Source organism: Etheostoma cragini, chromosome 11 (assembly GCF_013103735.1).
Source record: "Etheostoma cragini isolate CJK2018 chromosome 11, CSU_Ecrag_1.0, whole genome shotgun sequence".
NCBI lineage: Eukaryota > Metazoa > Chordata > Actinopteri > Perciformes > Percidae > Etheostoma > Etheostoma cragini.
The window spans coordinates 25,008,014-25,021,455 of NC_048417.1; the positions used below are offsets into that span (position 1 = coordinate 25,008,014).

Below are 13,442 nucleotides of genomic sequence, written 5' to 3' on the forward strand. Positions count from 1 at the left end.
CACACACACACACACACACACACACACACACACACACACACACACACACACACACAGAGAGAGAGAAAGTCTCCCTATCTTTGTGGAGACCCATCGTTGACATAATGCATTCCCTAGCCCCTTACCTTAACCATCATAACTAAATGCCTAACCTTAACCCTTACCCTAACTTTAACCATCATAATTAGATTAGATTAGATTCAACTTTATTGTCATTACACAGGTACAACAACAAAATGCAGTTTAGGTCTAACTAGGGCTGCACAATCATGGCCAAAATGATAATCACGATTATTTTGCTCAAAATTTTGATTGCGAATATTCTCGCGATTTATTTGTTGATTTTAACCAAAACTAATTTTATCGTCACATAGGCTATTTATAACTGCAAGAGGGAGTGTGATGGACGCTACTCACAGAGAGACGGCTGACTCATTATGAACGGGTCCAGCACGGGTCAAATGGCGGATACACACGTTGTGTGTATGAAATGTCTGTATAGTCACTGCGCTGCTTTTTTATGAAGTATGATATTCCGGCCATCTCTGGCCCAGGTTCAGCAGCTCCATCTCACACGCTATTACTCTTCCAACTGAAGTTAGTCGCATTCAATAACTTCTTCTGTGTTCTTCGCCGTGGGGGCTGCTATAGCAGAGTGACCCACGGAAACGCTGGTACAAATACAGGTTTGCCCCTCATACTTAACAATATACAGCTTTGTTAATAACAACTAAAACTGTAGAAAAAATGTCAGAAGTGTGGACCGGCGGCCGCTGTGTGGCCGGGCTGCGTGGAGAGTAAGAGGAGAGGGAGTAGAGGAGAGATCCAACACAGGCATGGCTTTGCAGACAAAATGGGTCATGTAACGCAAAAATTAAACCATATCCATATAAACAGCATTGCAGCGGATGCGAGGACATTAGCACCGGTGCGTCCTAGAGGAGCTAACAGCTAACAGACGCTACTAGCACCAACTAGCACTGGTCACTGCTGTTGTCTGAAAAACAACCGAAGGGACAACATGTTGCGTTTACTGGTAAACTGGTAAACTTAAAGACCGACGTTTAATCGTCTGCTATCTGTTGAGTTTTCTTCCCTTTACTCTGTCCTCTGTGACTGTCTCCATCTAGGAACTAAGCTGCACGGGGTGCAGGGAACTACTCTGACTGGCTCATGAGCAGACAGGGGTTATGGAACGGAAGATTGGCTTTGCAAAAAACCTAGAGCGTTCTATGAAATGATGCTTTAAAAAAAATTATCGTTCGATCACGCAAATTTGATTGTGGGAAGTCAAAAGCCATATCTGAGACTGGCCAATAAAAGAAAAAGATTAAGATGGGCAAAAGAACACAGACATTGGACAGAGGAAGACTGGAAAAAAGTCTTGTGGACAGATGAATCCAAGTTTGACGTGTTTGGATCACAAAGAAGAACGTTTGTGAGACAGAGAACAAATGAAAAGATGCTGGAAGAATGCCTGACGCCATCTGTTAAGCATGGTGGAGGTAATATGATGGTCTGGGGTTGCTTTGGTGCTGGTAAGGTGGGAGATTTGTACAGGGTAAAAGGGATTCTGAATAAGGAAGGCTATCACTCCATTTTGCAACACCATGCCATACCCAGTGGACAGCGCTTGATTGGAGCCAATTTCATCCTACAACAGGACAATGACTCTAAACACACCTCCAAATTGTGCAAGAACTATTTAGAGCTTGATTATTGAGCTATTGTGGGAGCAGCTTGACCGTATGGTACGCAAGAAGTGCCCATCCAACCAATCCAACTTGTGGGAGCTGCTTCTGGAAGCGTAAGGTGCAATTTCTCCAGATTACCTCAACAAATTAACAGCTAGAATGCCAAAGGTCTGGAATGCTGTAATTGTTGCAAATGGAGGATTCTTTGACGAAAGCAAAGTCTGATGTCTTCTCTTGTATGTTATTTAAAATACAAATCATTATTTCTAACCTTGTCAATGTTTTGACTCTATTTTCTATTCATTTCACAACATATGGTAGTGAATAAGTGTGACTTTTCAGGAAAACACAAAATTGTTTGGGTGACCCCAAACTTTTGAACGGTAGTGTGTATATGTGTGTATATATATATATATATATATATCAATTTATCCCATTTTGCGGCAATAACATTGAAGTGAGATGAACAAACAGAGATATGTTTCTTTTTATATGAAACAGATGTTGACAAAGTTTCCTTTTGGGAACGTCATTTGAAATTGGGGAAAAATTAGAAGTTGGAAAAAAGGTCATAAATTGTAATATCTCAGAATATTGCAATATGTTTAAAATTGCAATAATTTCATAACGTGGGGTAAGTATCGTGATGATATGGTATCAGGAGGCGTCTGGTGATTTCCCCAACGTGGCTACACTCTCATCCATTTCCCTCGGTTGGTCGAAGACTTTAGGCCTACCTCTAAACGACTAAACGTAACTACACGTCGCGGCGACACACGTGGCTCTGTAGCATTGCAACCACACACACACACACACACACAGACACACACACACACAAACATACAGACACAGACATACAGTCACAACACACACAGAGACACACACATACAAACATACAGTCAAAACACAAACACAGAAACACACACACAAACAAACATACATACATACACACACACACACACACAGGTTGCATTTTCTCTGTGTGTTTGTGTGACTGTGTGACTATGTGTGTGTTCTTTCAAGCTGTAGATGAGTCTAAAGTTTAGCTGCATAAGTTAGTTTCATGATATCTAGCCGATGACGAGATATTTTCATTGTGTGCGGTTTCCTGTCTAACTCGCTTTTACGGCAACATGATGTCATAAATCAGCTGACTCCACCTTTGTCTGATGATGATAAGCCATATACTGAATATTTACCCACAATCCTCCTTTTTTACACGCTCACACACACAATCACACACACGGTCACACAATCATACACGCACATACAGTCACACACACAGTATACGCACACACACATTCTTGCACACACACACACATATAAACCCAGTCACGCACTGATACTGGTCACATTTCCACAAAGCTTTCCTGACACAGAAGGGGAAAAAAGCGTAAAGATTCACAGAAGTCTTTTTATAAATTGAATCTACCATCTGATATGTTACCAACCTTTTTTTAACCAGCACTCAACAGTCATCCTTTTTTTTAAATCCAAGTATTTTAAGTCCAGCATTGCTGATATTTAAATATTACACACATCCACATATATCCATCCACACATTTGAGAGGAAGAGGCGAATGTGCGGTAATATAGGGAAGGATGATGGTCTTTCTGCAGACATACAGTATATTCTTAATAATTATTATTTTTGTTATAGGTCCCATGACATGGTTCTTTTTGGATGCTTTTATATAGGCCTTAGTGGTCCCCTAATACTGTATATGAAGTCTCTTTTATATAGACCTTAGTGGTCCACTAATACTGTATATGTAGTCTCTTTTATATAAGCCTTAGTGGTCCCCTAATACTGTATCTGAAGTCTCTTTTATATAGGCCTTAGTGGTCCCCTAATACTGTATATGAAGTCTCTTTTATATAGACCTTAGTGGTCCACTAATACTGTATCTGAAGTCTCTTTTATATAGACCTTAGTGGTCCCCTAATACTGTATCTGAAGTCTCTTTTATATACAGTGGGGGAAATAAGTATTTGACCTCTTGCTGATTTAGCAGGTTTGCCCACTTACAAAGATCTATATTTTTAATCATATGTACATTCTAACAGTGAAAGACAGAATCCCAAAGAAAATTCCAGAAAATCACTTCATATGAATTTATTAAAATTGATAACCATCTGATGAGGAAAAACAAGTATTTGACCCCCTACCAAACAGCAAGTATTCTGGGTCCTACAAGCCAGTTAGTCTTTCTTTAAGACACAGCCCCAATCCCAACCAATTATCTACATCAAATACTAAGGCCTATCCCACTGTAGGCCTTAGTGGTCCCCTAATACTGTATCTGTAGTCTCTTTTATATAGACCTTAGTGGTCCCCTAATACTGTATCTGAAGTCTCTTTTATATAGACCTTAGTGGTCCCCTAATACTGTATCTGTAGTCTCTTTTATAGAGACCTTAGTGGTTCCCTAATACTGTATTTAGGTATATACTGTATTTTAAATGATGTTGTTGTCTTTGTTGTCATGTACTGTGTGTCAATTTCTTGCTACTGCAGCAAATGAATCGCCCCTTGGGGACAAATAAAGGTTTTGATTGATTGATTGATTGATATTTGAAGTCTCTTTTATATAGACCTAAGTGGTCAACTAATACTGTATCTGAAGTTGTCTCTCCTTCCTGTCTCACACCTGTCTTCCTCTCTTCTCTCCGGAAGGATGCGGAGGCGGCTGTGTCGGTGCGCCACCAGTCCCGGGCTTGGTGCTGGTGCATGTGTCTGGGTCTGGCCCTCATGCTGTCTGGGGTGGTGGTTGGTGGAGCGTACCTGTACCGCTTCTACATCGTGGAGGTGAGCTACCACCGGCAACAAGGGTGGGACCAAGAGGTAAATTAAACTGCGACTGAAAATCAAAAGGATAAGTAAAGGAGTTTAAAGGCAGACTAGAAGTGATTAGGGTTGGGTAACATTTTGGTTTATTATTTAATAACGCTTTTTGCAACATTTGTTTTTGCTTTGTACAACATATGAGATGCTTTTTTCTGCTTTTTTGTTGCTTTTTACAACATAATAGATGCTTTTTGTGGATTTTGTAAGGTTTTTGTTGCTACCCCCCTCCCCCTCATGTTATGTGTTTGGTTTCCCTCTTCTCCTTGCTGCAGGAGGGCCGGTATTTTGTGTGTGGGGTGAACTACCGTGAGGAAGACTTCATGGTCCTGGACGAAGAAGAGGTGAGAAACTGTTCAACCTAGGTGTCCCCACTCCAGCCAACACTCCAGATTTATATACATTTTCTTTAAACCAGTCATCTTCTTTGGTGGCGCTGAGCTCCCGTAGGATGTATTTTAATGTTTCAAATAGGCAAAAACAAAAAAACTAAAAGTAAAGATGCATTCTGGGATAGAAGAGTTAAAACACTCTGGGTTGGTTGCATTTCTGTAAATCACATTCCTCACATCTAATATTACACAAAGTTACCTGTTGACACAAATATAACATGAGCTATTTAAATAATCTGATACATGGTTACACGTCACCATCTCTCACCAGAGTATCCCTGTGTGGACTTTGTCCACAGGAATCAGTCCCAAAACATCCCAGTTAGAGAGGAGACCTCCTCAATGTATTCTTTGTTATTCCTTACAATAGGGCTGTAACCTCCCAGTCGACTAGTCGATTTATTGGTTTATGGACCGTTACGGTTTATGGGTGGAAAGCACTAATTGCTAATGGGGGTGTTTCAGAGCATCCCTGTTGCACAAGTAACAGTCTGTCTTCAGAACACCCCCTTTGTTTTCACTTCTTTTGGATTAGCCCAACCCACTGGGGACAGATTGAAGAAAGAAATAGAAAGCCTTGTTTTAGTGGTTTGCTGAATATTTCTTTAATTGTGAGTGTTTAATTTACAGTCAGTCCTCCTGTACCATGTCGAAGACATCGGCAGTGTGGCAGCATTTTACAAAAATAGATAACGGAAAAAAGTTGAATGCAAAGTTTGTAAGCAACCGTTTGCATATCGCATCTCGACTACAAATATGGCATATCACCTAAAAACGGTAAGCTAACTTTTCTGCGTTAGGTTGCCCTGTCTGTTTTGAGCAGGCTATATGAACACATCAGAATTAGCATATTTCATAGTCTAATAATAGTTTTATAACTACAGGCGCACCCTCCCGCAACGACGGTAGCGTTCCCCAGACCCCCCCAGACCCCGCTGGATGTTAAGCCTCTACCATCCAAACGCAAAAATAATATCACAGAAGGAATTGTCGACTTTATTGCTCAGGATATGAGGCCCATTGCTGTTGTGGAGGGCTGAGGTTTTAAGAACTTGTTCATATACAGCGCCAACAGACGAGTGGCATTTCAGTGCAAAATAATTAGGTCAAAAACGATTTAATATACTGCAAATGACCTGGCGCTTTTTAGTAGAAATTTTCACGATTTCAGTCAACCAAGATTTTCTTTGGTTGATTACAGCCCTACTTCACAATAATTCCCTTAAGAACCGAGCAGACCTGCCTTGTGGCACGGTCCACATGTCTTTCAAACTTGACATTTTCAGCGTGTAGCTCGCTGTCTCAAAGGTTGTTATTGTTGAAGGAAGAGAACAAACACACACACACACACACACAGAGAGAGAGAAAGAGAAAGAGGAAGTGAACGAACACACACTCTGTGAGAGAGAGAGAGAGCATCACAAACTGAACTTGTTCATTGTTTCTCTGTGGTCAAACCCAAAGTGGAATTTCTTTGTTGGATTTATGTGTTTTGTGGACTTTTGGAATGAAGGATTTTGAGTGATTTGAATAATAGAGGATGGGAAGACTTGATTTTGTCCCTTAAATTGTTTGTGTGATTGTTGGGTTTAAAGGGCCTCACTATGTAGGGTGTACATTTTTATTCATGTGCATCCTTGTGAGATAGATAGATATTTGATAAAAAATTGGAAATTACAGTGTTAAAGTAGCAAAATATCAGTCACACAGCACAGAATATACATGAAATAATGTGTGGATTGGTAGCTGGAGAGATGCCAGTTCACCTCATGGGAACTGCCAGGTGCCCTTGAGCAAGGCACTAAACCCCCACAACCGCTCAGGGTCTAGCTGGCAGCCCCCCCATTCTGACATCTTTCCGTTTGTGCATGATTAGGGCCTGAGCATGTGTGTGTATTTCAGGCGTGTGTGTAGTAGTTACTAACAGAGTGTAAATTGTCATTTCCCCACTGGGAATCAATAAACAGTATAAATTATTATTAGTTATTAACAAATATTTCATATATATATATATATATATATATATTTTTAAAACTTGGGAATACAAAATGTATAACTGTTTAACTAGTAATGATAAAGATGTAGATAAACCTATTGTGCAAGAGTCTTAAAGGACCTTGAAGACATAAGACCCCCCCCCCCTTTATTTAAAAAAAATAACACTAATAGGGGACCACTAAGGTCTATATAAAAGAGACTTCAGATACTGTATTAGTTGACCACTAAGGTCTATATAAAAGAGACTTCAGATACAGTATTACGGGACCACTAAGGCCTATATAAAAGAGACTTCAGATAGAGTATTACGGGACCACTAAGGCCTATATAAAAGAGACTTCAGATACAGTATTACGGGACCACTAAGGCCTATATAAAAGAGACTTCAGATACAGTATTACGGGACCACTAAGGCTTATATAAAAGAGACTTCAGATGCAGTATTAGTTGACCACTAAGGTCTATATAAAAGAGACTTCAGATGCAGTATTACGGTACCACTAAGGCTTATATAAAAGAGACTTCAGATACAGTATTACGGGACCACTAAGGCCTATATAAAAGAGACTTCAGATACAGTATTACGGGACCACTAAGGCCTATATAAAAGAGACTTCAGATGCAGTATTACGGGACCACTAGCACTTATATAAAAGAGACTTCAGATACAGTATTACGGGACCACTAAGGCCCAAATAAAAGAGACTTCAGATACAGTATTACGGGACCACTAAAGCTTATATAAAAGCATCCGAAGAGCACCATGTCATAGGACCTTTAACTAACACCCTGTAATGAGGTGTTAAAAGTTGTATTGCCTGTGCTAGGAGTTTGATCAATTTGATCTGTCTTTGACTTCTTCATTGAGTGAACAATGCCAAACCAACTGAAAATGAAACTATAATGAAATTTGAAAATCAAACCTATCATAAAATAACCTTGGTTCAGACACCCCTGTCTCTTTCACCGAGCGAACAAAGGCAATGATTGACCAAATAACCGTTGGTTAACTGACTGAACTGTTTTTTTAGGTGGAGGTGGATCTGCCAAACCAGTTCCACCTGCGTCTGCTGGAGGAGCGGATCCGCGTGCTTGAGGAGGAGCAGGTGGAGCTCATTACCGTCCCTGTGCCCGAGTTCGGAGACGGAGACCCAGCTGACATCGTCCATGACTTCCAACGGGTGAGAAAGGGATACAGCTACAAGGGGAGTTACCCACAATCTACTCTAATATAATGGGGTTTAGTTTTAGTTGCTATATTTCAACAGTTTTGTTGCATATTCCAACATTTTTGTTGCCTTTTTCAGCATTTTTTTGCCTTTTTCAACACTTTTGTTGTTTTATTTCAACAGGTTTGTTGCCTTTTTTTCAACATTTTGTTGCTTTTTATCAACATTTTGTTGCTTTTTATCAACATTTTGTTGCTTTATTCCAATATTTTTTTGCTTTTTTTCAGGAGTTTTGTTGCTTTTTTCAACATTTTAGGTATTTTTTTTCAGGTCTTCCTGTAACCCTTTTTTCGTCTTTTCCAACTCGACCAATTTGGGGATTTTTAAGTTCAATCCCTCCAGAAAAACGCGATCACATAATTCAATGCATAATCAGCCAAAGTCTGTATATTTATGCGGGGTGGGGGGCATTTTTCAAACACGTCGCACTTTCCCAGAATAAATTGCTGATTTCCGCGCAAAATAATGCGGGGCTTGCATAATTTCAGTAGGGCACAAAGTCAGAAATATCTTAGCAAAAAGTTTAAAAATGTTGTTCACTTCACATAAGAGCAGCCATTTCCTCCCTGTTGCCATGAGAACATTATAAAGTGACGTAATTACGTGACAAGACAGACAGTTTTTGCAATTTCATCGCACAAAATCGCATAAATATCCCGCATATTCCATTGCTTTGATATGCGGGCCGGATCAAAATCTGCGAGGGTTCGTATTTGGCCCGTGGGTCTTGGGTTTGACACCTGTGCTCTAATAAAAACCTAAGGGAAAGAAAGGCTTTTCAGAAAAATTAGAATTACAGCTTATGAAATATATGTTGGGGTCTGTAAATGTGTGTCTTGTGTCTCAGAGGTTGACCGCCTACCTGGATCTGAGTCTGAACAAGTGCTACGTCATCCCGCTCAACACCTCCATCGTCATGCCTCCCAAGGACTTCTTGGAGCTGCTTGTCAACGTCAAGGTAACCAGCGACTTCGCTTTAACTTTCTTTTCTTTCAGTCAGATCGTCAAAAAAATAAAAACTTGGATGGTTCCCTACAACGCTCTTCACAAGTAAAATACATGATCTTTCATTCAATGTCAAAATTTAATTTTTTTTCAATTTTATAGCATTAGAAATATATATATATATATATATATATATATATATATATATATATATATATATATATATATATATATATATATATATATATATATATATATATAGAGAAGAAGGTGACAAAAAAGTCTTGAAAAAAGGCTTTAAACATAAACAAAGTTTTTACTCTGTGTGTACTGTACTTTTGTAATATTTTAGACTAAAATTACTTTTTTATTATTATTATTTTTTTTTAAATTTAATCAATTTACTTCTTGGGGTGGGAACTCTGTTCTGAGTGTTTCTGTATTTCTTTGTTCTGTTGTGAAAATAAGTAAATAAACAAAGTAAAAAAAAGTTTAAAATTGATTTGCTTTGATGAAGGAATAGTTTTGGGAAATAATCTTATTTCCTTTTTTGGAAAGTTGTAACTGTATTCATTTGTGTTATTTGTTGTCCCTCTGCCAGGCCGGCACCTACCTGCCCCAGTCCTACCTGCTCCATGAGGAGATGATTGTGACGGAGCGCCTGGAGCACGTCGACCAGCTCGGCTACTTCATCTACAACCTCTGCCGCGGCAAAGACACCTTCAAGCTGCAGCGCAGAGATCGGATTCTGGGTAGGAACCGGGCGTCTTTCAGGCCTTTTTTCTGTTTATTAACCCTTTAAGTCAAGTGTAGACCAAGGATTTGCGACTTGACGAGACAAGAACATCATAGTGTAAAGTCTCAGCCGTCTGAACCAGCCCGTCTCATATCGACTCAAACCAGCGGATTTTTGGACTTAAGAGACGTCTCCTGTTCAACAGCCAATAGCCTAACTCCTAGTGTGTGTGTGTTTTGCAGGTATGCAGAAGCGTGAAGCTCCGAACTGCCACAAGATTCGTCACTTCGAGAACAAGTTTGTGGTGGAAACTACGATCTGTGAGCCTTAAAGAGGCCTTGCCGCCTCGCAACTGCTCTTAAAGTGAGATCTGTGTTCATAATCCTCACCTGTCTCTATTTCTGTCCTTTACGTCAGGTAGTTTGAGTGAGTTAAAGGAGTGAAATGTGAAGCTGTTAAGCTGGTAAATATTAATTGATTGTGATGGGGGAAAAAAAGGATTTGTGTATTTTTTTCACTTTTCTGTACACGGGGACTTTTCATGATATAACTAGTTAAGTCAGCTATAAGATATTAAATTATTTTACTCAAATCAAAACTGCAATTATAGCATGAACACGTAATTTAATAGACAAAATGTGGACATAGTTGTCCCTTCCTTCAGTCAAAGCCTACATTTTCCAGAGACTTTTGTACCACTCCTCCTGGTTGTTGAAGCAGATCAGTCCAGGGAGACTTTTGTATTTTGTTCTGCTGTAGCTATTAATACACTGCACCTGTTCTTTCTTAACTGGAAAATTATCTTAAAATAAGAGTGTGGACACATGCTGCTCGCTAAGCTTTAAAAGTAACTACAGAAATAGGAAAATGAACTGCACAGCAGTGTTATACGCACACTTATGTTAAAGTATTTTTCTCAAGGGTTATCTGGCTTTTATTGAATGTGTAATTTTGTTTTTGGATAACTCTTCTTGTACTTATTTGTGTATATAATCTCTTATAGGATTTGAACAGACCAACACAATAAACAAAATCCAAACAACAAATCAACAGTGCTGTTGGGTGGTTTTATTTTGTTCAGCTGAGCCTACTTCTCTCTTGATTTATTACCTCAATAAACACACACACCGAGAGAGCAAGAGACAAAAACACAGACACACACACCGAGAGAGAGAGAGACACAGACACAACTTATTGTGCTGTATTTATATAGCGCTTTTCCAGTCTTAACAACTGCTCAAAGCGCTTTTACATCTACAGGAACCATTCACACACTGTGGCCAGGGCTGCCGTACAAGGTGCCAACTGCTCATCAGATAAACATTCACACTCTGATGCGCAGCACCAGGGGCAACTCGGGGTTCAGTGTCTTGCCCAAGGACACTTCGACAATGACTGCAGGGGCGGGGATCGAACCACCAACCTTCCAATTGGCAGGCAACCGCTCTACCACTGAGCCACAGCCACCCAACTACACATGCACACAGAGAGAAAGAGAGACACAACAAAATATTTAATTAGTATTTTTGTTTATATTAATTATTTATTATTATAATTAATATCATTTGTTTAAATACTAATGTCAGTTTGCTAAAACTTTCAGTGTGGAATGAACTACAAAATAAACATATGCTCAACAAATGTATAAAAAGGCACCCAAGCCGCAGACTATGTACACTTATGTGTACACTTTTTGTTATTTCCACTCTTCATTCTAACCCCAACCGGTCGTCAGACACCGCCTACCAAGAGCCTGGGTCTGACCGAGGTTTCTGCCTAAAAGGAAGTTTTTCCTCGCCACTGTCGCACTGTTGCTTGCTCTGGAGGAGACTACTAGAACTGTTGGGTCCTTGTAAATTCTGGAGTGTGGTCTATCTGTATAGTGTCTTGAGATAACACTTGTTATGAATTGATACTATAAATAAAATTGAATTGAATTGAATTATGCCTGAATGTAACTTTTTTCCAGCCCCTTACACTTACACTCTCTGTTTCGCTTTCATTTTCTGCTTTGATATTCTATGATGTAGTTTATTTTTATTTTATTTCCTATGGTCATCATTCACTGACGTCTTATTTTCCGTTTGTGGATAATTAGCAATATTGTTAAACTGAAAATATTATGTTTAAGAGGTGTGACTTGAATTGTCAAAACATGAAGTTTTTTCACTGTTAGATTTTTTACTTCTGTTCTGAATAAAAAATAAAAAAAACTGCTGTGTCATGATGCGGCTGATCTTCGTGTCTACAGCCGTGACTTAAGACCACTGACTGCAGATCAGCTGTCACAGCGGCGCTCAGCCTGCCCGTCATTTGATCACAGTGGAAATGTGTCCTTAATTAAAGCTCTAATCAGAGGGTCCTCGACCAGGGGAATCATGGGAAAAAGCCAGGTGGTTAGTCACCTTTGAGGACCAGAGAGAAGGTTGTTCAGTGTGTTCTTATATCTACTCTAGAAGTAAGTAACACACACCAACACACCCTCGACTCGTTATATTCTGAAGTGGGGTTATTCTTATTCAGTCAGTTTATATGTTATGTTCATATTTAATAATAGTCTAATGCACTATTACCATTGCACACATTACCTTAGCACCTTATGGTCATTACATTTCTGTGAATGATTTTTATTTGTATTTTTATTCTGTGTGTGTGTGTTGTGTCATGGTTGTCTTGCTACTGGATGCCTAAAATTTCCTTCGGGATGAATAAAGTATCTATCTATCTTTCTCTCTATCTATCTCTTTCTCCCTGGACATAGATGGATAGATCTCTATCCATCTTTCTCTATCTAACGCTTTCTCTGTCTAGCTATCTCTCCATCGATCTATCTCAGTCCAAAATCCCAAATATTTTCTGTTTAAAAATGATATAAAGTGAACATTTCTTGCAAATGAGAAGCTGGAAACGATAAATATTTGGCATTATTGTTAGAACACGTTCAATAAATCATCAGAAAGTTGTACATTAATTGAATCTTTTTAAGTTTTTATGGGAAACTGAAAAGAATTCTGCTACGACTCCAACTCCCAACATACTTTGCGTTTTCATCTCGCATTTGTCGTATTTTTGACCAACAGGTTTCTTTTGACTGTATGCAGTCACTTTAACGTCTCACCGTTGAAAACTCGTTGCAGACGCTCGATCTTTCACTAACCTATGTGACTTCTCAGAACATGTCAACTCTGTAAAAGGTAAGTGTAGATCATTATCTATCTGTAAAAACACACAAAAGCAGCTTTTTTATTAAAGAAAGTGTTTTCATGTTAGCATGCTAACATTGGCTAATCATCCGTGTATATGTCTGCATGGCAACCGGATTCTTCCGTCGGGGACTAGGCTTGTCTCTACATTAGCCATAGACTGTATATTTACGCCAATCAAAGGCATGAGGAAGGAGATTGGTTTAGGTCAGGGTGAGAACAGCAGAGTGAGCCAATCAGAGGCAGGGTAGGGCAGGCCATGGTTTCGCCTTTTTGATAGCCTAGTGCAGGGGTCGGCAACCTGCGGCTCCGGAGCCGCATTCGGCTCTTTGATCCCTCTGATGCGGCTCAGCTTTAAAAAAATACTTAATGAATATTTAATTAAAATGTATTTTATTTT

General features: G+C 39.3%; 2 protein-coding genes and 1 long non-coding RNA gene across 4 annotated transcripts in view; 2 read left to right on the forward strand and 1 right to left on the reverse strand.

Annotated features, from left to right (window-relative positions):
- LOC117952721 overlaps positions 1-2,527 on the reverse strand; it is a 20,129-nt gene extending 17,602 nt beyond the window's left edge. Inside the window, exon 1 of the long non-coding RNA XR_004658489.1 lies at positions 2,494-2,527. This is a non-coding gene — a long non-coding RNA (uncharacterized LOC117952721). The remainder of the gene's footprint in view (positions 1-2,493) is intronic.
- The window catches only part of itm2bb (integral membrane protein 2Bb), a 15,144-nt gene extending 4,262 nt beyond the window's left edge, over positions 1-10,882 (forward strand). The window contains exons 2-7 of one of the 2 annotated variants that reach the window (XM_034885209.1): positions 4,372-4,539; positions 4,815-4,883; positions 7,961-8,110; positions 9,006-9,116; positions 9,705-9,855; positions 10,082-10,882. In XM_034885209.1, coding sequence (XP_034741100.1) covers positions 4,372-4,539; positions 4,815-4,883; positions 7,961-8,110; positions 9,006-9,116; positions 9,705-9,855; positions 10,082-10,170 — 738 coding nt within the window. In that variant the 3' untranslated portion in view covers positions 10,171-10,882. The remainder of the gene's footprint in view (positions 1-4,371; positions 4,540-4,814; positions 4,884-7,960; positions 8,111-9,005; positions 9,117-9,704; positions 9,856-10,081) is intronic. The other variant, XM_034885210.1, reaches the window with a different exon arrangement.
- A 2,019-nt stretch (positions 10,883-12,901) lies between these two features.
- LOC117953260 (serine/threonine-protein kinase Nek5) overlaps positions 12,902-13,442 on the forward strand; it is a 38,257-nt gene continuing 37,716 nt past the window's right edge. The window contains exon 1 of the mRNA XM_034886098.1: positions 12,902-13,033. The gene's annotated coding sequence lies outside the window, so the exon portion shown is untranslated. The remainder of the gene's footprint in view (positions 13,034-13,442) is intronic.